At 35.9% G+C, this 25699-nt stretch overlaps 1 protein-coding gene across 5 annotated transcripts in view; it reads right to left on the bottom strand.

Moving 5' to 3' along the window:
* The window catches only part of Axed (BTB/POZ domain-containing protein axundead), a 315604-nt gene extending 295664 nt beyond the window's left edge, over positions 1-19940 (bottom strand). For 2 of the 5 annotated variants that reach the window (XM_076445238.1, XM_076445202.1), the window contains exon 1: positions 19510-19940. In XM_076445238.1, the coding sequence (XP_076301353.1) occupies positions 19510-19541 (32 nt within the window). In that variant the 5' untranslated portion in view covers positions 19542-19940. The remainder of the gene's footprint in view (positions 1-19509) is intronic. The other 3 variants (XM_076445221.1, XM_076445230.1, XM_076445211.1) reach the window with 2 other exon arrangements.
* Between the last annotated feature and the right edge of the window lie 5759 nt (positions 19941-25699).

Below are 25699 nucleotides of genomic sequence, written 5' to 3'. Positions count from 1 at the left end.
AAAACAGTTTTCTGAAAAATAGCTTCGCCGTCGATCGCCCAATAATGACCCGTCCATTTGCATGCCCAATATTTTATTGTACGTGGCGATAGCCGCTACGCTACCGTACGTCGCACAGTGGTGCAAAATCCCCAAGACGTGGCAATAATTCGTTTATTATGGCAATGTCATTTTGAAAAATCTATGTGTATTGAAATACATTGCAGTATTAATACGTTACAGTATTAATGCAACGATTGTAGATTATAATAGAACCTAAGCACAAACACTGACATTAGAAACAACTGCGACATATAGTATTGAAGAAAAAAATTTTTTCTCATTTCTTTGTTATTTTTGTATATATGCACTCCTTGATTTTCAAAAGTTTCATAGTGTAAATATTATTCAGTGCGGTGAGTACATTACCGCCGGACCTCGTTCAGCGAAGCCTTTTAGAAACTCGGGGTTTATTGCACCAGCATTTGCTTTGTAGCAAAGTTCTTATTTTTTACAATGACCATTATCATAATGTTTTTAGCGCGTCCAATTCATAATGTTCGACAAAGCATGCTCCGTTCTTTACAATATTTTGTTTTCGGCTGTACCAGCAAATGCTGGTACAATAAACTCCGAGTTTCCAAAAGGCTACGCTGAACGAGGTCCGGCGGTCTGCAACAGCTGTCTTGCCAGGAAAAACCATTTGCATCTTGTATGATTCATCTTGAATCAAGGTAACAAAAATCAGATTGAAGCACTATACATATGCCCCCTAGGAACCATGCAACATTTGTTTGAACATTTTTTTCGCACGAGAAATAGCTTGCGAATTATTTGAGATCGTCATGTTGTCAGACTCACCCTGCAAACTACAAACAGCTGTTAGATAAAGGAGGTATTTTCACGATCGCACTATTTGAAAGAATGGTAATTATTTTCACGGCGCTCAGGTTCGATCAATTTCTACACTAAATGAATATAGCTGAGAGGCATGAACCGTTATAGTCCGGGTTTGAACCAGATAACGCTTCCGATTCGGATTTGAATCTGCAAAGATGCCAAGTGCTATTTTATTGGAGGAAAACAAAGGTGGAGTGTTTCGTCCTAGGCCCGCTAGAGGACTCATCAGTAAGGCTATCTAGCGGACCCTGCCTTAGACAACAAATGTCATGAGGAAAGTTCTTAATATACTAAGTGGTGTCAGTTTAGTAACTTGTGAGAAAGTCTTGTTCAACCGCCTGTCCATCTTGCGGACGTTTGTCGAACCAAGGCTTTAACTCTAATTTTTCGCCATCTATAAGATAAAGGAGGTATTTTCACGATCGCACTATTTGAAAGAATGGTAATTATTTTCACGGCGCTCAGGTTCGATCAATTTCTACACTAAATGAATATAGCTGAGAGGCATGAACCGTTATAGTCCGGGTTTGTACCAGATAACGCTTCCGATTCGGATTTGAATCTGCAAAGATGCCAAGTGCTATTTTATTGGAGGAAAACAAAGGTGGTGTGTTTCGTCCTAGGCGTCCTTCCGAATCGGAAGCGTTATCTGGTTCAAACCTGGACTATAACGGTTCATGCCTCTCAGCTATATACATTTAGTGTAGAAATTGATCGAACCTGAGCGCCGTGAAAATAATTACCATTCTTTCAAACAGCTGTTAGGTTTGAATATTTTTTCAACTGAAATAATTTTTATTAAATACTCTTATGGTTTCACTATGTGCACCGAAAACTAAAATTGTCATTGTTTTGTTAGTTTGGCCGTTATAATGTAATGAAAAAGTTGTGACATATTCCACGTCCGCGTAGAACCATCAATTTTCAAGATTTCAAAGAATTCTCTTTGAGATACGTTCATATTTTACTAAAGACTGCAACATATTCAAATTTGAACAAAATTCGAAACAGGAGTCCTATTTTGCATGGACTGATATGTACATGTGCATTAATTGTATGTAGATCAACGTTCACGGAAGTATGGATACTCGAGAATAATTAAAAACTAAAACAATTATATAAGATACTGCGATTTTTAGATCAATCGTAAGCAGAATTATTATCTTTAATTGTTGTTTATTTTAATTATCATTTCATTGATCGTCTGATTTTTGAAAAAAACTGAAACACGCCACATCCGGATAGTGTTTTCATTTTCTTAGTTTTAAAAATGTTAAGCATAATAAATATGGATTCAAGAAAATCGTTTATCTCGCTGTTTTCAAAACGATAGTGACCTTATTTATCGGAAAGTTAAAAATGTCGCAAACTGAGTTAAGTAAAGTACAACTCGTGTTGTCCGAGAAAGTGCCGACTTCCAGCTCAATAGTAATGATCTGTCATAAACCTCTTCATAGAGAGCAGCCCCGGGAACGGCACATAAACAAATCGAGCCTATCATTGCTAGGTCTGCCTATCCCCACCACAGCCGCGCCTGTAGTCCCAATGTTTTGACTTCCACGTTGCACGCTACATGGTATGTGTGGTCGCTGTAGCCAATGCTTTGACGACAACAGCCGCAAATGCGTGTGAAACGAGGCCTGCCTCCTCCACTCTGACCCAATCGGCCGCGCATTCAAACCTAGACACGTCACCGTACTCCTGCCCTGAACAGCTCCTTCTCAGGCTCGCATCAATACAATGACACTAGTTCGGACCCATACGAGATGGCGCCTTGCCACCCCCTGCAATCGCGTAGTAGAGGGAGGTAACGGTATAATCGCTCGTACGGGGCAGTGTATTCGACTACTTGTTGAACATAAACAGATTAAAAATGATTTTTCACTACGTGAAAGGTGTAATTTTAGGACAAACGCTGTAGAACCTTATTTCAGCATGCCTAGAGAATATTCAGCAATTTTATGGACTCAAAATAACAAACAATTCAAACCTAACAGCTGTTTGTAGTTTGCAGGGTGAGTCTGACAACATGACGATCTCAAATAATTCGCAAGCTATTTCTCGTGCGAAAAAAATGTTCAAACAAATGTTGCATGGTTCCTAGGGGGCATATGTATAGTGCTTCAATCTGATTTTTGTTACCTTGATTCAAGATGAATCATACAAGATGCAAATGGTTTTTCCTGGCAAGACAGCTGTTGCAGACCGCCGGACCTCGTTCAGCGTAGCCTTTTGGAAACTCGGAGTTTATTGTACCAGCATTTGCTGGTACAGCCGAAAACAAAATATTGTAAAGAACGGAGCATGCTTTGTCGAACATTATGAATTGGACGCGCTAAAAACATTATGATAATGGTCATTGTAAAAAATAAGAACTTTGCTACAAAGCAAATGCTGGTGCAATAAACCCCGAGTTTCTAAAAGGCTTCGCTGAACGAGGTCCGGCGGTAATGTACTCACCGCACTGAATAATATTTACACTATGAAACTTTTGAAAATCAAGGAGTGCATATACACAAAAATAACAAAGAAATGAGAAAAAATTTTTTTCTTCAATACTATATGTCGTAGTTGTTTCCAATGTCAGTGTTTGTGCTTAGGTTCTATTATAATCTACAATCGTTGCATTAATACTGTAACGTATTAATACTGCAATGTATTTCAATACACATAGATTTTTCAAAATGACATTGCCATAATAAACGAATTATTGCCACGTCTTGGGGATTTTGCACCACTGTGCGACGTACGATAGCGTAGCGGCTATCGCCACGTGCAATAAAATATTGGGCATGCAAATGGACGGGTCATTATTGGGCGATCGACGGCGAAGCTATTTTTCAGAAAACTGTTTTAGCGCGTCCAATTCATAATTTTTTACTGTGTCAACACGCGTTGTCCGAGAAAGTGTCGACTTCCAGCTCAATAGTAATGACCTGTCATAAACCTCTCCATAGAGAACAACCCCGGGAACGGCCAGCAAATGCTGGTACAATAAACTCCGAGTTTCAAAAACGAGGGCCGTCCTGTCGGTCGATGCAGGACGAAACTAGAAGGGTCTCACAGACGGGCCTACCTGGGGCTACCCACACATTCGAAATGTCTGCCAGACGGCTCTGACGTCACCAAGTCTGTCTGATGTAGGACCCACTGTGATCTTACCCTAAGGCTAGGGCCCGCTAGTCAGCCTTACTGATGAATCCTCTAGCGGGCCCAGGACGAAACGCTCCTTCCTTTTTCCTCCTCTTTCATAGTGGTCGAGCTCCCATCTCATCATCATCTATGTTATGGTAGCCCCCATAGGTATGTATGTGGGCTCGGCGCTGCACTCGTCCAATGGCGAGGCTCCCCGCCTGCGCACAAGGTGCTTCTGAGAGAAACGCTGGGATGAGCTATTACGCTCATCCTGTTCGTCGTGAGTTCTCATAGTAGAAGCACGTGTTTTATCCTCGCTCTCGTTTCTGTCGACCACGTTTTGGTTAGTCGTAACTGCTTCTGTATAATACTCGTATTATAGCACCTTTGCTATCCGTGACGACACAGCTAATAAAGTGAGCTGTTCGGTGTAATCTGTGAACCATTATTTACCTCCCAGAGTCATTCCTTCTGATAGAGTCATACTACGTGAGTGTGTAGGCTCACGATAATTTCCCTACACTGGTGACCCTGAGTTAAATCCTCTGTACAATCCACGTGGCCTCTGGCACTCCATTGTCGGCGAACATTTATTTACGCCACAGTGGTGACTCCGACATGGGGATCTACCTTAATTCCCATAGGTAATATCACTAACATAGAGGAAATATTTTAGAAAATGTTTATGAAGAAATATCGTGGAAAATATTTATCAAAACATAGTCCACACACGTACCTAATCCCAATCTAACCTCAAATTAGTAATAATAGTAATAATATTTTTCGCGGCGCTACGGTTCGATCAAATTCTACACTGAATAGCTATGTTATGTAGGGCATAAAACGTTCCGCTTCGGATTTTGAAACTTGATAACGTTCTGGACTCGGGTTTGAATCGGGAGGAAAACAGGTGGTGTGTTTCGTCCTAGACCCGCTAGAGGACTCATCAGTAAGGCTATCTATCGGGCCCTGCCTTAGACACAAATGTCTTGAGGAAAGGTATTATTACACTAATTGGTGACAGTTTTAGTACTTGTGAGAAAGTTCGTTCGACAATTTGTCCATCTAGTGGGCGCTGTCGTAACTACGCTTTCTTAGTAAATTTTTCGCCATTTTTGTAATAATACAGGAAGGGTTTTTATCGATCGAAATTTATGGTTTTAATAATAGTAATAATATTTTTCTTAGTAAGTAGTTGTGTTCCGGCCGATCTAGACTCGGCTGATCCGCTCCAACCGACATCGCGTAACCGAGCGGATGACGTCACGTCAGCCGCGCGACTCCCCACTTCGCGATACGCCGAACGCGTGATTTTCGGTTACGCACCTGCTGATCGAGATCACCAGATCATTGTTAACGGCCACCGCGGATCTACCTTCGTGACACCGATCTTCGCTTAACCGCTACACAAGTCGAACTCTTCATTCGTGGCACCGCATTCTCACATAATTTAATGTATTTAATTGTTGTGTTTTGTTGAGTACGCTCATTAAACGTGTGTGTGAAACAAAGTGTACTAGCTGCAATTTATAACCCACTGACTCCCACTGATCCTCGTATCCGATCTCCAACAGTAGTTGCCCCAAATTTTACTGTTTGAATTCATTTTCATTTTTTTCAATATCAATATCAATGTCAATGTCAATGTCAATGTCAATGTCAATGTCAATGTCAATATCAGTATCAATTTCAATTTCTATTTCAATTTTTATTTTTAGTATGTATGAAAATATATTTATATTCACGAAAAGTGAATATTTAATTCACAGTAAAGTATTCAATTTTGTCGTGTAATAAAATAACTGTGACGCATAGTGCAGATAATATTAAATTTTGTATTATTTGATACTATATTTGATCATTTTTCCTTATGTTACGCCAACATCATTGTATTGACACAAAGCAATAAATAGATATTTACGTTCCTTCCATATACAGGGTGCTTCGTCGAAAACAGGACACCTATACCGGGTGGTTCACGACAAACAGGCTACCTAAATAGCTACGTTAGGATTAGAGATAGAAGAAAATGTTAGAGAGAAAAGTTGTACTGTTAAAGGGGGCAAATATGGTGATATAAAAAAATGTTCCGATTGTAGTCGTTTTTAAGGTCTTTTGAAGGTCATCGATGATTTTTAAATAGCACCATATATTTTTAACATCACAGTGTTGTAGCTGATGTCAAGACGAGTACAATGATGTGGTACACTATGACCTTCAAATGACCTTGGACTCATTAATAGATATAATTTGACTACTCTGTTTCATCAACGGAAATTTAATTTCTTCAGCCATTAGGTCTCATAACACGTATTCCGTCCTACACTGCCTAATTCACGGAACTTTTTTAATAAATTTGAATAGGTAGAACGAGATGGACATCTGCGACCAGGAAATCGGTCTTTTTAATGACGAACAGCTCCTCGAAGACATTGACGACTTTCGTAATAAATGGAAATAAAATCGGTCTTATGCTCGTTTGAGTAACGCATCGTTAAACGGTTATTGATAAACTGATACACTCGCAATAATTCGATGACCATAAATGACTCGGCATACATGCCAGTAGTTTGTTGATAATCTTGTTTGTGTACGCTTAGAGATCACCTTCCGTTAACGGAATACGTGTTGTGAGACCTAATGGCTGAAGAAATTAAATTTCCGTTGATCAAACTGAGTAGTCAAATTGTATCTATTAATGAGTCCAAGGTCATTTGAAGGTCATAGTGTACCACATCATTGTACCCGTCTTGACATCAGCTACAACACTGTGATGTTAAAAATATATGGTGCTATTTAAAAATCATCTATGACCTTCAAAAGACCTTAAAAACGACTACAATCGGAACATTTTTTTATATCACCATATTTGCCCCCTTTAACAGTACAACTTTTCTCTCTAACATTTTCTTCTATCTCTAATTCTAACGGAGCTATTTAGGTGGCCTGTTTGTCGTGAACCACCCGGTATATCTCTTCAGGTTATCGTGATGCAAAAAATATTTGTTACATAATGTGCATATCATCAATGAAACAAATATCTGGCAAGAATATTTTTTTCCAAAGGTCATTTTTTCGGAATTATCAAGGTCATCGATGTTTTGTTGATACATAACTACATTTTTATTTTATTGCACCGTGTAACTGATCGAAAAATACATTCAGATATGTATAATAACATTACCTTGAGCTTGATCTGAAGGTAAAACTTTAATTTTCGAAGATCAAGGTCATTTTATTCAAGGTCATGTTATTATACATATTTGAATGTATTTTTCGATTAGTTACACGGTGCAATAAAATAAAAATGTAGTTATGTATCAAAAAACATCGATGACCTTGATAATTCCGAAGAAATGACCTTTGGAAAAAAATATTCTTGCCAGATATTTGTTCCATTGATGATATGCACATTACGTAACAAATATTTTTTGCATCACGATAACCTGAAGAGATATACATATAGGTGTCCTGTTTTAGACGAAGCACCCTGTATATATATATATATATATATATATATATATATATATATATATATATATACATATATATATATTTTTTACATGCAATTCTTTCACCATACGTTACATTTACTTACATAGAAAAGTCTACTGTGTTTGTCACACTGTACCTCTAGGCGTTCTCCTAAGATCCTAACGAGATTACGTTAATTTTTACGGATTCTTGTCCCATCATCGCATGCCTATACCACTGAATGCAACCAATAACTTTTTATCGAAATACAAACGAAACAATATAATGAGGATGAGGTAAGTTACCATATATATATAATTTACATGATCATCATAATTAAATTAAATCTATTATATTAATATATAGTATATAATTAATCTATACTGCTATATGTTGGAAAAATGCATTTGGTCAGAATTGTGAAAAACAATAGAACAAATTGATGTTCACGACTTTTTCAGCTGGGCCAATATCGAAAATTTAAAAGATGTGTTTGGTCAACTTGTATAAATTATATAGGCTCCGAAAATTTCATTGAAATTGGTTAATCGGTTGACGAGTTATAAACGATTAAAAGTGGTAAAAATTGCAATTTTTCAAGATTTTCGTTCTTTTTGTACCACTTTTAATCGTTTATAACTCGTAAACCAATTAACCAATTTCAATGAAATTTTCGGAGCCTATATGTTGTCACTATATGAAGGTCAACCCTTTTATACTCAGAATTTGATACTCTATCGACTTATGGTATAAAAAATAGGACATTCCATTTTAAAAAATCAAGACAACCTTGGAATCTCCTCTATGCCTCCACCTACGCAAAAAATGTTTTTCTCACAACAGGCCCCCCCTCTGTACCGTGCAATTTCTGTTGATTACATTTTTCCATATTATAGCAAATAACGGAGATATTCAAGGTGGACATAGTAATTGCCCCACGCTGTATATTATTTTCGTTTGGAACGAGGAATTTTTCGACAACAACCAAGACTGTTCCTTTAAATTTGAATTTTGTATTCATCCTTCCACATCTCTCTTTCGTGTCGAAATAATCGTAAATATATGTGGGAAAAATCAACGAACAAAACAGTGTTTTTATTTCTCGAAAAATTCGAAAAAGGCCTAGAAAATGACACGCGAGGCTGGAATACCCTGATAAAATCTGAATTGTTTAATCGTTTTCAGCACTTGAACTTTCATAGGCTTTGGCCAGTCCGGATCCACTTGAAAACGGATTGTTCAATAACAAAGAGTGGAAGAGCAGTTCGTTAATCGGTCAATTTGCTACCGTAATCTTTGGAAACGATGTCGAGCCGTATCAAAAAGAAAACACTGTAAACGCGATTAAAATGCGTTGGGCAGTGATTATCGATAATTAAACAATCGGTGTTTCCGTGCTTGGCAAAGACAGCACGAAGATAATTGCGCGGGAATCTAAATGTTTACCTTTGTCGCCGCGCCGGCTTCTTTTATAGTCTGGCTCGGTCGGTGTTTCGTAAGATACAGAATTTACAACTGCTATAAATTCAGAGAGCACTAGAATTACGCTATCAAACACTGCGTGCCATTACCTCATCACAATTTGATCAATTTGGCAAATAACGGCTCCTTAGATCTCTATAACCCAATTTTGTCGAGTCTGATTGTGAGCAAAATGTGTAATAATGTGAAATATACAGGATGTTTAGCTACAGGTGGGAGAAAATTTAAGGGGTGGATCTCGACGATAATATAAGACGAAAATGAAGAATCAAAAAATTGCGATTTCGGCTTCGTTATTTAGTTATTAACAGTTAAAAATCTGCTCAAAAAGCGGCAACTTCTCAACAGCGGTGCACGTTGCGCACGTCACACAGGAGCGCGACAGTCTCGTAACTAGTGACAAACGCATGCATACCTTGGTTCTCATTTGGGGCCCCAGCGAGGTGAAAATGTTTAAAAACTCGTTGGACGACATTGAACCTACCTACTCGTTAAAATCCACAAGGGCATTTCTAATATCCGCCCTATGGAATTATCGAGTAGAAGGGGTCAGTGCCCTTTTACTTTTAAATTCTTCTCAAAACTATCCACAAATCCTTATCCTACACTATAATTGTTCATAACACCGTACCTAATATACTGGAATAAACGCTCTAGCACTATTTACAATATCATACACCCGCACTACGAGTTTACAGAGAGTACAAGTTGTCTGAGGGGAATGAGGAGAATGTAAAGAACTGGTAATCCTTTAATGTTGAAACACTGTACTTTATTCAACTTGATTTACGTCGCGAGACTTGCTCACAGATGGAACGGACATCTTGAGGTCGTGTGTGATTTCTGCGAACGGAACCCAGATTGCACACGACGTCTTCAAGACGTCCATTTTACGACTATTTCAAGTCTGAAAGTGTTACGTCCTAAAAAGATGTATTTAAGACCATAAACAATGTGGGTATTATATAGCTATGATCGAGCAGTACTAGCCTTGGTATTATTTGTTCGAGTTAGTGTTTTCATTCAACTTCAATTTCAATTCTTCAATTTCAATTTTTCATTTCAACTCTTCAATTTCAATTTTTCAATTTCAACTCTTCAATTTCAACTCTATAATTTCAATGCTTCAATTTCAACTCTTCAATTTCAATTTTTCAATTTCAACTTTCCAATTTCAATTTTTCAATTTCAACTCGTCAATTTCAATTTTAAAATTTCAACTCTCCAATTTCAATTTTTCAATTTCAACTCGTCAATTTCAATTTTTCAATTTCAACTCTCCAATTTCAATTTTTCAATTTCGACGTCAATTTTTCAGTTTCAACTTCAATTTCAATATCAACTCTGCACCATCAATTGCAACTCTTCAAACTTCAATTTTTCAATCTCAATTTCTCAATTTCAACTCTTCAATTTCGACGTCAATTTTTCAGTTTCAACTTCAATATCAATATCAACTCTTCAACTTCAATTTCAATATCAACTCTTCAAATTCAATTTCAATATCAACTCTTCGACTTCAATTTCAATATCAACTCTTCGACTTCAATTTCAATATCAATTCTGCAACATCAATTGCACCTTTTCAAACTTCAATTTTTCAATTTCAACACGTTAATTTCACTCTTCAATTTCAATTTTTCAATTTCAACTCTTCGATTTCAACTGTTCAATTTCAATTTTTCAATGTCAACGTCAATTTCAACTTCATTTTTTATTATTTTTATAGTGATTTTAATTGCAATGGTTATTTTTATTACACTTGTTATTGCACATGCGTTCTTCTGATAAAGCTAGATTTAACTTTAAACTCGTTTTTGTCGAAATCTATTTTTACTCATCCCTTCTTTTAATTGAATTATCATTTATGGACCTGTGACGGTTACAGAACCGATCTCTTTCGACTTTCTCAAGAAAATCTCTTCAAGATTGTATCTGGCAGGAAGCGTCCCTAGATAACAGAATCATATCTCGAGTCCCTTTTGACGAAGACCGAACTATGGCTCGGTCTAATGGAAAATGACAAAAAACGAGAGTATGCCCAAGTAGCCACGTACGTCCCTAAAACGTACGGTTCACGTCCAAACGTCCTACGTCCATTCTGCGTACGTTTTAGGGACGTACGTGGCTACTTGTGGCTACTTGGGTGGCACTACGCCACTTTAGATAATTAATAGATCACCCCACTCATTTTAGGGGTATATAAACCCGTACATTTCTGCACTCGGGGGCTAGTACTTCGGTAGACACGTATCGCGTCACGTCGTGCCGTATCTCGAAAAAGTCAATTTCCAGTTAGATCGGGCTAAAGTTTCCCTTCGAAACAATGTCAACCGTACAGATTCCGCGAGCTCGGTATAAAATCTGTTAGGCATTTCTCTACAATTGATTCGAGACCCCCGCATTGCCAGTGCGTCAAAACCGAGCATCGTAGTTTAGGTAAATTCCTTCTTTTACACTCTATGTCTTTTATTTTCATTCCGATCGCGACACATACGCGATACATATATATATATATATATATATATATATATGTATGTATTTGTGTTTTTTGTAAACTCACTAAACCCATTGTTATCGTTCCTACATCCTAATCGAATAATTGAACGTTCCCACACGATACAATCTAACCGCTCGGATTGTATCAATTAGATTATACTTGTTACGAGGCCCACTAACAATTCCTATCTAAATCATCCAACCAGAGATTTATCCAACCTAGCGGCTCCCTGACAATCGTATCAGGTTCGTCCGTGCCTTCATCCAACCTCCCAGCAGCGGCTCCCCAATTACTCATTGGGTTCGTCCGCGCTGTTCTACTGCCTCCTAGCAGTCCACCGATTGCACCTCAGATTCACCTTCGATTATCGCACCTAGTGGCTCCCCAATTACGCATTGCGTTCGTCCACGAAAACTGTACTATCCTTGCGGCTCCCTGACAATCGAATCAGGTTCGTCCGCATCCTAGCAACTCCCTGACAATCGTATCAGGTTCGTCTGCGTTTAACTCCATTCCTAGAGGCTCCCTGACAATCGTATCAGGTTTGTCCTCGCAATATTCAATTCCTAGCGGCTCCACAATTACGAAATTTGGAAAATTGAAGAGTTGGAATAGAAAGATTGAAGTTGAAATCGAAGAATTGAAATTGAAATTTGAAAAATTGAAGAGTTGAAATTGAAATCGAAGTTGAAATCGAAGAAGTTGAAATTGAGGTCGGAATTGAAAAATTGAAGTTGAAATCGAAGAGCTGAAATGGGAATTGAAGACAAAGTTGAAATTGAAAAATTGAAGTTGAAATTTGAAGAATTGAAGAGTTGACATTGAAAAATTGAAGTTGAAATTGATGTTGAAATTGAAGCAAAAACATTAACTCGAACAAATAATACGAATGGTAATACTGCTAGATTATGGGTATATAAAAACCACACTGTTTATGGTCTTAAAGACGTAAACGGTACAGAGTCTTCTTAGGATGCAATACTTTCAGATTTGAAATAGATGTAAATTGGACTTCTTTAAGACGTCGTATGCTATCTGGGTGTGGGGATTTTATTCAACATTTATGGACCCGATGGACACCACCATTTGATTGTGATCTCGAGTAAACTAGTCATTTGAGAAGAATTTAAAAGTGAAAGAGCATTCACCCGTTCTACTCGATAATTCCATAGGGCGGATATTACAATAGAAATGCCCATGTGGATTTGAACGAGTAGGTAGGTTCAATGTCGTCCAACGATTTATTAAACATTTTCACCTCGCTGGGGCCCCAAATGAGAACCAAGGTATGCATGCGTTTGTTACTTGATACTTTGATACGTGACTGTCGCGCGCCTGTGTGACGTATGCAACGTACACCACCTCTGCTGTTGGTCGCGTTGCCGAATTTTAGGCGGATTTTTAATGTTAATAACTATATTGCAGAAATTTACATTTTTCGTAGATCCATAAAGATTTATAGTCAAAGTATTCTATTTCTCTTCGAACTGTTGCAAGTTAAAATATAAGAATATACAAAAAATTGCATGAATCCCTTATACAATATTATGTCATACGTTATGGAAAATGAGGAGAAATACACAGAAAACTAATGGATTGTGTTACAGTATTTTGTCTTCGAAATATAGGAAACGAAATTCGCATTACTCATGGAAACACATAATAGATTACGATTATGTTATCGACTAGCATATCGTAACCTGATCGTAACTTGACACCATTTAACAGAGCTACGAGGACAATAATTTCCCGTGAACTCGTGGAACGTCGTCAACATTTCCCCCAAATCTTTAAATAAAAAAACGAATAATTCAATGAAGTGCTTTATTTTTACTTCGTGAAAATATCGTACGGTACTGTCATAATTATTATTATAAATAAAACGAGTCTCATCAAATCAATGCTCACATTAATTAACTACAAATATGGCATGTTGTTTACAAGTAATAACCACTTTTCGGAAAATTATTGGACGTCCCTCATACGCTTCTATTGGTGCAGAGAAACAGAATTAGGTTTCGCAAGTGCCTATCCGTAGGTCTTGAAAAAAAAGCAGCAGCAGCATGACAAAACCTAGTATAAAACAATCAAATTGCCAACCTACTACATACATATACAGGATGGATCCCAACTAACTTGATCATCCCGAATAACTATTAAACGATACATTTTCTGAAAACTGTGAAACGAGGATGTGATTCGAGGATCACTTTCATTTGTTTTCATGAAATGACCTATTATTTGTATCATAAGTCGATAGATTAACAAATTCTGAGTGAAAATGTTTTGATTTTCATATGTTCTGAATGTCAGAGATAACTACATATGTATTACCGAAATAATTTGCCATATGTTCTCACCATATTCCAGTTGGAGGATATCGGTTCAAGCACCTACTAGACAGGGTGGAGCAGTAACTATGTCCACCTTGAATATCTCCGTTATTTGCCACAATATGGAAAAATGTTATCAACAAAAATTGCACGGTATAGGGAGGAACATGTGACAAAAACATTTTTTGCGTGGGTGGAAGCATAGAGGACATTCTAAGGTCACCTTGACTTTTTTTAATGGAAGCACCTACTTTAAAATGTATTGACCTTAAAAATTGACCTTAAAAATGTATTGACCTCCATATGTCCTAAATCGAATGGTTAACGAAGAGATATTATCGAAATAACTTTCGTTCTTCTTTGGATAATATCTCGTTAACTGTTAGGTTTAGGACATATGAAGGTCAACACTTTTATACTCAGAATTTTATACTCTATCGATCTATGGTATGAAAAATAGGACATTCCATTTAAAAAAATCAAGGTGACCTTGGAATCTCCTCTATGCCTACACCCACGCAAAAAATGTTTTTGTCACAACATGTCCCCCCCCTGTCCGTGCAATTTCTGTTGATAACATTTTTCCATATTATTGCAAATAACGGAGATATTCAAGGTGGACATAGTTATTGCCCCACCCTGTATTTTGCATGATCATTATCATAATACGTGCTCGAATAAAAAGAAACTTATTCGATCATTTCCCATGGAAAGATAATTGCGATATTTGTTGTGGATAAATTCTGCAAAACTGGTACAACTGTTTACAGTTAGTCTCATAACACTGTCCAACACCAAATTTGATTTCAATATACTGTTGGGTCCTTCTTATAGAGTTTTTTGCGCTGATTCCGAATCTGCTTTTGATTTTTTCCCTATACGTACAGTTTTTGAAAATCATGGCTTTGAAAAAAAAACATATTTTTCAACTTTAAACAAATATTGTGATGTTATTATAAAAGATATTGAATTGTTCTTTACAGCAAAAGATTCTGTAGACTTTCCCGAATACAATGATATCCAATATTAATACATTATGATTGTTTAAACATGTTTAAACAATGATTAAAGACGGAGATGCACCACTTTTGCACCAATTTTTGCGGATATTTTCGAATTTATCTCAAAAAATAAGGGTCCAGCGAAAAATTGAACTATACCACGCGAAAGAGCAGACTTTTATCTTGAGAAACCTCCCTGTGAAGTTTGCATGGTCGACGTTTTTACCGAACCAGAAAGCAAAATATCTTCGCCCGACATGCGTTGACGCCAGTGGTGCTCTTCCACTAGCGCGGTCGTTCGTCGGGATACGGCGCGGCGCGCTGCGGTGAAACGGCGCGTGGCTATAAGCGCGCAATTATGTCAGCTTACTTAAATGTAATATTTTATTAAATGTTATACTATTGTTATTTATTATTTATTAGTATATTTATTCTGTATAAATTATTTTATGTATTTTTTAATGTTAGTCTATCGTTTATAGTATATTTAATACAAAAAATACCTTTTGTAACAAAAAAATAATTTATTCACACACTACACTATTACACTATTTACAATGCTAAAATATATGTGTACACTATTCAGATATAATACGCTATATCGATTTAATATGGAGCAAACTATTTTAATTATGTATTTAAGTCAATAAAAATAGTCCCATTTATATTGTGTTTGGACTTATTTTACTCGGAAGAATCTCGAGTGTTCATTGGCATTATAATTACAATACATAGATAAGACGACAATTACTGAAAATAAAATTTTTCAGTCACCGCATTGCAGACTTTCCTTACATTGTATGTATTCCGTTGTCCGTAGACCGTCATTTATTGAAAAAATGTTTGGATTTTGGTCCGACGTAATCCTCAATTTTTTCGGAAACTGTGTATTTTACGGAAAAAGTAATAGGATATAAAAGTCTATTATTAACATATTTTTCAACGCGGTAAATAAGTTAGGAGTTACCTATTCGAGAAAAACGATTTTATGAGGATTAAATTAATTATTTGAATGTTTAATCCGTTTGCACTCAAACTTTGCACAGATTTTTCTGAATTATTTGGAACAACTGTAGGGTGTGCCGTAAAAGAAATTCAAAAGTTGAAAATAAGAACCACCCTACTGTAAACTATAAACTATAAGACATCATATAAAAAAACCATGTAAGTTCGTATTAAAAGAAAGAATTCCCCCTTCTTACGTACAGCGTGTTATTGTTTCACCAGGAGACGTCCTTCAACTCGTAGATTTTTCTAAAATTTCGATAAATCTCGAAAAACTTAGAAGCTACATCGAAATACCTCTTATTAGCCGCGACAAAACTATAAGGCTATGTGTGTTCTGTGTAAGAAAATAACGCGTGGAGGTAATTTTTGTTATTTATTAATAATGTGTGGTGCCACCTTAATTTTTTATAACTTCTAACATTCTTCTTGGTAACGATTTATACAATCCTTTTATTATTTTTGGCTTAAACGTGTCCACCCCTCTTCAACGCACATTTTTAGCTCTTCTACGTTATTAAACTGTTTTCCTCTAGAGCAGTGGTTCTTAAACTTATGTAGTCCGGGGCCTCCCTCTCGAACAACATTTTTTTGCGGACTCCATCCTAACCCTAGGCATTTTACGTAGTTCTTGAGACCTAATTTTAAACATGAAACAACATTTTGAGCATGAAAATGATTTGAATAATCTTTATTTTTTATTTTTAGCAAAAATATCTGTTAATATCAAAATGTGAAAATTGTTCGCGGACCCCCGGTAAAGGCTATGCGGACCCCTGGGGGGTCTAGAGTTACTGCCCTATAGCTAGTATTCCCCAACAATGTTCTATGATGTTTAAGTCAGGGGATCTCGCGGACCATGGAAAAATATCTATTCCTTCACTGTCCAAGTAAGCTTGCACTACCTTTGCAGTATGCATAGCTGAATTATCTTGCAGGAAAATAAATTTTTGTTTCGCTATCTTTGCTGCGTGTTTTGATAATTGCTTATTTACAATGTCCATTAGGCTGGACCTTATTTTTCGACTATCGAATTTTTTGTGGGATAACCCCTAGAATGGAGCCATTGGACGAAAAAATAATCTGTGGAAAATTTGAAATTGATCGAATAACGGGAAATTGTGCCAAATCGACTTTGAAAATTTGTTAATTTTGTAACCCGCTTTTCTCCACTGCAGTATATGGTCAGCATATATGTTTATGTATCGTTGAATTTCTCTTTTTACGCACTATAACAATTTAGAAACAAAATGTAATATTGATTTTAAAAAAATTCGTGACCTTGAAATCTCAAAAATTGACATTTAAAAAATTTCTTTATCTTTTGCATTATATTTAATTTATTAAACAGTACAACTTTTACCTAAAAAATTTTTTCATATTTTTATTAGTAGCACAAACATATATACAATATTGTATATGTATACATATACTTATACATTATACATATAATACAGTACAAAATACTAATACAAAAAACTATTAAACGTATTTTTATAGCAATAAAAAAGATCCCTTTAGAAAATTTCGTTGAAATATAAATATTGAAATATTTAAAAATCAGATCATGTTAAATGTGGCGACGAAGGAAATGGAATTCGCGACATTTGCGTCTTTCTCGCCAATATTTACATAAAAGCGTGGATGCGAGCTCCGATGGCAGCGGAAACTCCACGTCAAGATTTGCCATTTTTTGACGAAAAAACAAGTCAATATTACATTTTGTTTCTAAATTGTTATAGTGCGTAAAAAGAGAAATTCAACGATATATAAACATATATGCTGACCATATACTGCAATGGAGAAAAGCGAGTTACAAAATTAACAAATTTTCAATGTCGATTTGGCACAATTTCCCGTTATTCAATCAATTTCAAATTTTGCACATATTATTTTTTCGTCCAGTGGCACCATTCTAGAGGTTGTCCCACAAAAAAGTCTGCGAAATAATTTTCGCCAAGTATAACGAAGGTCCACCCTAATGTCCATATTGTATAATTTACTATTCATTTTTGTGGTAATAAATTTTAATAAATTCGCATGGTGATATACATATATTACACAACAACTTCGTCATAATATTTTCGAAATTTCAGTTATCGTATGGTTTTAATCTCGTAAATTATTAATTACTTCAATCTCACACTCGTCCAACCTTTTTCCACGTGGCGTTTCATAAAACAACAAATTTTACACACTTAATATCAAGTTTAACGTCGCACGTTTAATATTAACAATTTGAAAGAAAATTCTACTCGCACACTGTTCCCGTTTGACTGCTCAACGAAAACTGTCTTATGGTTTTGTCCAGATAGCACAAAGACGTTTTAAAGACGACTGCAGTTCGACATTCAGACTTCTTAAAGATGTCCGGAATGTCTTACGAACGTCTTCTGAACGTCTTGTGTTAGAAAACGGTAAGTCTCTAAGACGTCTGTCTGACGTGTAGAAGACGTTCATTAGACGGTCGTACGACATTCGGGAGGTCTTTAAGACGTCCCTAAGAAGTCTTAAAGGTCCATAAATGTTAATTAAATTAAAAGAAGGGAAGAGTAAAAATAGATTTCGACAAAAACGAGTTTAAAGTTATACCTAGCTTTATCAGAAGAACGCATGTGGCATTGACATAAAAAGTGTAATAAAACTAACAATTTCAATTAAATCACTATAAAAATAATAACGATTGATTAATTGATAACGATTGAAGTTGAAATCGAAGAGTTGAAATTGAAGTTGAAATGCAAATTGAAGTTGACATTTGAAAAATTCAAGAGTTGAAATTGAAAGATTGAAATTGAAGTCGAAAATGAAAGATTGAAGTTGAAATCGAAGAATTGAAATTGAAGTTGTAATGGAAATTTGAAGAGTTGAAATTGAAGTTAAAATGGCAATTTGAAGAGTTGAAATTGAAGTTGAAATGGAAATTGAAATTTGAAAAATTGAAGAGTTGAAATTGTAATTTGAAAAATTGAAGTTTTGAAATCGAAGAAGTTGCAATTGAAGTTGAAATTGAGGTCGAAATTGAAAAATTGAAGTTGGAATCGAAGAGTTGAAATGGAAATTGAAGACGAAGTTGGAATTGAAAAATTGAAGTTGGAGCAAAAACGCTAACTCGAACAAAAAATACCAATGCTACACACGGTTTATGGTCTTAAAGACGTAAACGTTAAAGAGTCTTCTTAGAGGACGGAAGACTTTCAGTCTGAAGACAGTCTGAAGACTTGAAATAGACGTTAAATGGACGTCTAAGACGTCGAATGATATCTGGGCACTGTTCCCGTTTGACTGGTCAACGAAAACTGTCTTATGGTTTTGTCGCGGCCAGTAAGAAGTGGTTTTATGTAACATTGCAATTCTTAGAAATATCAGTAAACACTCTGCGTTGAACAACGTCTCCTGATGTAAACAACACAGTGTAAGCGAGAAGCGAAAATTCTTTCCTTTAATACGAAATTACATTATGCGGTGTTTTATAGTATTGTCGCGGAGTGTATTTCTTATAAGCTTACGAATTCGTCGAACGCGACGGTGTGTTATTAATTGTATTCCCAACGTGAAGTAACGCACGATGTAACGATTCACTTCTCGGAATCATTATCACAGGTTTCTTGAAGCTAAGGGTAGATAACCGCGACGAACTTTGACACGCGAAAGGGGGAAAGGGGACAACACAGCACATATTCCACCACTGCCTAATTACCTTTTTCTGTAAACAGGAACCGCGATATACATATACTGCCGCCCTTATCGGTTGGAAGTACATACACAGTCGAAAGAGCACGTCTCCTGCAGCCACAGACGAGAAATACGCACTACCAGTCACACAGCTTCTGCCACCCTCTGTTTCACACTGATTTTACCGAAATCAGATATGACAGTCGATTCAACCGGAATAATTAAACTGATCTAGGTAACACACTTTTGATGTCGCGAACGATGCGCGACTTCCGCGCGGAGTATCATACGACGAGAGGACTCTACGCGGACTAGAACTTGGAATTTTCACTTGGAGAGACTTGTATCGATTTATCGAGCAGGGCCACTTTTCGAAGTGAAAACCCATGCGCCTTGGCCGATGCCCAGGCTTGCAATGAACATATGATTCGCACGCAGGAACCGATGCCCTCAACGTCCGCTGTATCATTAGCTATACATAGAAACCGTCGCGACGCGCAGACGCCGGGCGTCACTACCCTTTAGCTATAGTCCGATAAACAATTTCAGCTCTCCTTTCCACCACCGAGTCGGACAAGAATTTATTGGCCGCTGTTTTTCTCCAAGTAGCGAGAGAGCCAGCCGACTGAACAAAGCGAAGCGCCCTAAACCTGGACAGGTTCAAAGTAATCTAAAATCCCGAAATCATTATTTAGTTTAATATTTGAATTGTATTAACAAGATTCATTCTAACCTATACGTGGACATATTAAATCCAATCTAAGATAGCACCTGGACAGAAGTAAAGCCTATACCGGGACAAATTGAATTTACATTTAATTATATCTATATTAAATCTAACTTTATTAAACCTGCAATGATTTATATATCAAAATATCATTACATTAAATTCTATCCTGTCAAACTTTCATTTTTTGTTGTAAAATAAACATTTCAAGAGACAATACTTGTTTCTCCATATTTTCTAATCGAGTGCATAATTTCGCTTTCTGTTCTTTAATTTCATCATTATTTTCGTTAGTTGCTTTAGACCTTATCTTTTTAGATTTATCATTGATTTTTAACTGAATATCTTTAATTTGTTGTGTAATTATCTCTTTTCTTTCGTCTAAATTTCTATTCATTTCTTGTTCTTTTCCTTTTTTAATTTTGAATCTCCTTTTTTCTTCCTTTTTTGACAAATGTTCTTCTATAATCTTTTTACTTGCTCCTTTTTTTCAAGATCTTTAATTAAATCAAAACAACAACGGAAGATCAAAGTGAGCCACTTTAATTATTAACCGACTTCGAAAAAGGAGGAGGTTATTTTTCTTCTTAGATATGTGAAACTTAGGGGCAGTAAAATCTTCTACGTATGTTATACAAGCTAATAGAAGACTAATTGTACGTACATTTAGTTAAATAATTTGCTATTTGAGTGTAAAAACAACGAGTTAATATAAGGCGTATGTACGTCGAGTATAAACGTATAGTTGGACAGCTACTGCCGTCGCGTCCCAGTATGGAGTACCCCAGATAGCACAAAAACGTCCTAAAGACGTCTTTAAGACGGCTGTAGTTGCACATTCAAACGTCTTAGGGACGTTCCGAATGTCCTATGAACGTCTCCCGAATATCCCTCGAATGTCTTGTTTTAGAAAACGGTACGCCTTAAAGACGTCCTTTAGACGTCTGTAGTTGAATATTCCAACGTGTTAGAGACGTTCCGAATGTCCTACGAACGTCTCCCGAATGTCCCCCGAATCCATTTTTTTAAAACTGTACGTCTGTATGACGTCTAAAAGACGTTCAGGAAACTTTCAGGAGACATTTAAAAAGATATTGAGTATTGAGGACATCGTAGGACATTTAGGAGGTCTTTAAGAGGTCCCTAAGAAGTCATAAAGGCCCATAAATGTTAACTAAAATAAAAGAAGAGGAGGATAAAAATAGATTTCGACAAAAACGAGTTTAAAATTAAGCCACTTAAAATTAAATATCTTTATTGAAAGAACGCATGTGGAATAAAAAGTGTAATACAAATAAAAATTACCATTGCAATTAAAATTACATTAAAAATAACAAAAATGAAAGTTACAATTACAATTAAAATTAAAATTAAAATTTTTTAGAGGTCCGGACACTTCGGTCTTTGGCCCTCTTAAGCCACGATTGGATTCAGGTTTCCGTTTCTCTTCTACTTCCGCCGATTTTTGCCTTTTCTGCTGCATCCGGAATAAGAATTTCTTTTTGTAGTAATTTTTACATGAATCATCATTATAATAACATCAAAATAAGGGTAATAATTACGTATTACGAGGTTTCTGATGTTTAATCTGTAAAAGGTCATCATTCCTTTTCTCCCCAACCAACTGTACTCCATCGCCAAATTGTCAGTAAGGAACGTTCTGAGTACCCTTCTTACAAATTGGTAGGTATTGTCGTCTCCCATTTTGTACAATTCATGAACCTAAAATAAAAAGTTATTAACGCGCCTGTTTAATATAATGTAGATTCAAATTGTGTGACGTGTTCTGCTGTATTTAAGGGGAATTGTAACCCCGGGAATTTATGAAAAAAAGATATTTGTTTAGTTTCTTCTCCTTTTTTTGCGGTGTCCTGCTTCAGATCTTGCAGTTGTTTCAGAATATCTGTCAACAGAACTTTCAACAGAACGCTTCAGTGTAGCGTCTCTGCTCGTACACCCTTTGCAGCAGGTATCTTCTCAGCTTGCTTTCCTATTGATTGTGTTAGTTAGATATCATACTTTTTTAAGTGAACTTATTTATCTCTAAAATATTTTCATTAACTTACCAGTACTATATTGATTACTATGAGGTTGGCAAATAAGTTCGTTCGGTTTTATGATTTATTCCAATGTAAAAAACCGAACGAACTTATTTGCCAACCCAATAGAATAACCACTAGAAGTTTCTGTCTCGAGGAACTCTTCGTCAATTGATCGTGAAGCGTGAAGCAACTGAAAATAAAATATATTTTCATTGAAAAGATATACTATTACAGAAAAAGAATGATGTATAACTATGAATGTAAAATTTAACGGTTTATAGGGTGCTTCCTCGCTTTTGTATTTACATATTACATACCCGTCTTCCTCTGTTTTTTTCATTCTGGAGGAGAAAATAAAATAGTCTCCTCATCGGAGTCCTCACTGCTCGATAACACTGTCCAACACCAAATTTCTTTTCAATATACTGTTGGGCCCTTCTTATGGGTTTTTTGCGCTGATTCCGAATCTGTCCTTAATTTTTCTCCTATACGCACAGTTTTTAAGGGAAAAAAGCATGTTTTTCAACTTTAAACAAATATTGTGATGTTATTATAAAAGATATTGAATTGTTCTTTACAGCAAAAGATTCTGTAGACTTTCCCGAACACAGCGATATCCAATATTATAATACATTATGATTGTTTAAACATGTTGAAACGAGCATTAAAGACGGAGAGACACCACTTTTGCACCAATTTTTGACGATATTTTTGAATTTATCTCAGAAAATAAGGTTCCAGCGGAAAATCGAACTATACCACGCGATAGAGAGAGAGAGAGAGCAGACTTTTATCTTAAAAACCCCCCTTGGAAGTTTGCAATCATCGACGTTTTTACCGAACCAGAAAGCAAAATATCTTCGCCCGACATGAGCTGCCGTCAGTGGTGCTCTTTCACTAGAGCGGTCGTTCGTCGGGATACGGCGCGGCGCGGCGCGGCTATAAGCGCGCAATTATGTCAGCTTACTTAAATGTAATATTTTATTTATATATATAAATGTTTTTTATTATTTATTAGTATATTTATTCTGTATAAATTATTTTAATGTTAGTCTAATGTCTCTTGTTTATAGTATATTTCATACACGAAAAAGACCTTTTTTAACAAAAAAATAATTTATTATCATAGAAAAAGCGGTAGCTATGCGGAATCGACACGTGTACCACTCAAATATGTTTTATTTACTATGCTTCAATTTCATAAATTGTTTTTACTTTTTGGGTGCCGATCAATACGTAGGATTATAAAATACAAAATATATTCACATTTTATTGTGGAAATGCTTAATGAAGATAACTAAATACGAAAGAAAAACTTACCTATTTTTTTGTGTACTTTAAAAATGGTTCCGCCTTGCTCGCCGCTCATACGTGGTATCGCTATTTTCACTGATAAGTGTCCAACAATAGTCTGCAAGCATCGCACATAAGTCTTTCCCTTGATAACGTTTTTCAATTTCTGAAATATCTTGATGAAAGCGTTCTCCATATTTATCACTCACGTCACGTCACCAAGATTCGCAGGAAAAAGTCTAAATGCGAATGCAGGAAATGCATCTTCAGTGACATATTGCATCCTAGTTTTTGGAAATTTTTTAAAAGTTTATTCACTATGGGCACATAGTTTTCCGATCTATTGTTCCCAAGAAAATTGTCAATTGTTTCCAAAAATGAAGTCCATACTTGTTTTTCTAGTTTATTTAATTTTTCACTAAAATTACTGTCTTTGATTAACTGTCGTATTTGGGGACCGATAAATATACCTTCTTTTATTTTGGCATCAGAAATTCCAGGAAATTTGGTTTTCAAATATTCAAATCCGGGTCCAGATTTGTCCATAGCTTCCACAAAATTTTTCATTATGCCAAACTTTATATGCAATGGTGACAAAATAACGCCCCCCCCCCCCCTCTGCATTAATCAGATTTTCATATTTTATATATTTTAATCCTGGAGTTAAGTGTTTTCGTTTTGGCCAATCTTTTTGCAGGTAATGCTGATTTCTTGCTCTGCTGTCCCACTCGCAAAGAAAGCAGCAATATTTTCTGTATCCCGCTTGAAGACCGAGCAATATGGCTATCACTTTTAAATCTGCATAAATTTTCCACTTATATTTATTATAGTTAATTTTGCATAACACAGTCTTTAGGGATTCGTAGCATTCTTTCATTTTCACTGAATATGCAATGGGGATGGACGGATATACATGGTGTCCCAAAATTCGTGAAAATCCCGAAAGTGGGTGGTTCCTGAGACCATTTCAAACGACATTTTCCTTTGCAAAAATGTTATCCGCGGCTTATCGATGGCCTTGAAATCTCATAAAAAAACTAGAGGGTTATTGTTGCTCGCTCGCTTCGCTCGCTCGCGAGTAGGGTTGTTTTTACTCGCTCGCTTCGCGAGCTCGCGGGTAGGATTTTTTTGATTTGGTGTGTGACTCTCCACGAGCCACACAAAGAATTTCCCGATTCGTTAGTTGCAGTATATCATCATCATTATTAAGTGTACGTTTTAATAAGATTATACGTTTTCAGGGAAATTCAATAGTTTTCTACTTATCAAAATGTTTGCTATATGGCGTCGCATTAAACGAACATCGCAGTCTCATTGCTCGCTTGGTTCCTTGTTATAGCATACTAATGTTGCAAAATAAATTGTCTTAATTATTATAGTTTTTCGCAAACGATACAACTCCTCATTCTCCGGGTTTGCAGTATTGACCTTGGTTTTCTTCGATACTGTTAATTTAAATTGTCCCAAAATATATAAACCGCGCTCAATTTTGAAACTCTGCTCAGTGCTACATACAACTTTTATGAATCGTAATCGCTTCAGCAGGAACCACTGGAAATTGACTACGTGTGATTTGATATTTTTCCTCACTCGACATATGAACTTGATTCGATATTTTTATTATTGGTGTTAAATTTTGATGAATATTTGCATTTTTCATATAATCACGATAACGAGTTCTTACTTTCACTCCTACTCTGGCCAATTGAAAATCTAACCACAATATAGACGGAATTTTAGTATTTTCTTGAAAAGTAATAAATTTTAATATTCCGCATGTGTGCTCCATTAACCAATCCGTTTTCAACATCAATGTTATTAATAATTATCATATAGTTTATATTAATTTTCAATTTAGTCTCAGTTAATAATTCGTTTTGAACTGATTGTTTTTTTACAGATTGTAATATAAATTTTTTTTGGTACTTTCATCGATATTCTTTGAAACTGTATTCTCGGGAGTAGAGATGATTAACTCACTCTTGCATTGGGATAATTTTCGATTATTGTAAGCGGAAACATTAGCGTAAGGAAAAAAAAAAATTTTTTTTTTTAGTTAAAAAAATTTTTTTAAATTTAAAAAAAAATGAAAAAAAAAAATTTTTGTGTAATTACGTTTGTTTCTTCGATGGAAACTTTACGTTCTCTCGTAT

This window comes from Lasioglossum baleicum, chromosome 2 (assembly GCF_051020765.1).
Source record: "Lasioglossum baleicum chromosome 2, iyLasBale1, whole genome shotgun sequence".
NCBI classification, from domain to species: Eukaryota; Metazoa; Arthropoda; class Insecta; order Hymenoptera; family Halictidae; genus Lasioglossum; species Lasioglossum baleicum.
The sequence above is the reverse complement of the archived record's forward strand: the minus strand, read 5'-3'. Positions and strand labels throughout refer to the sequence as shown.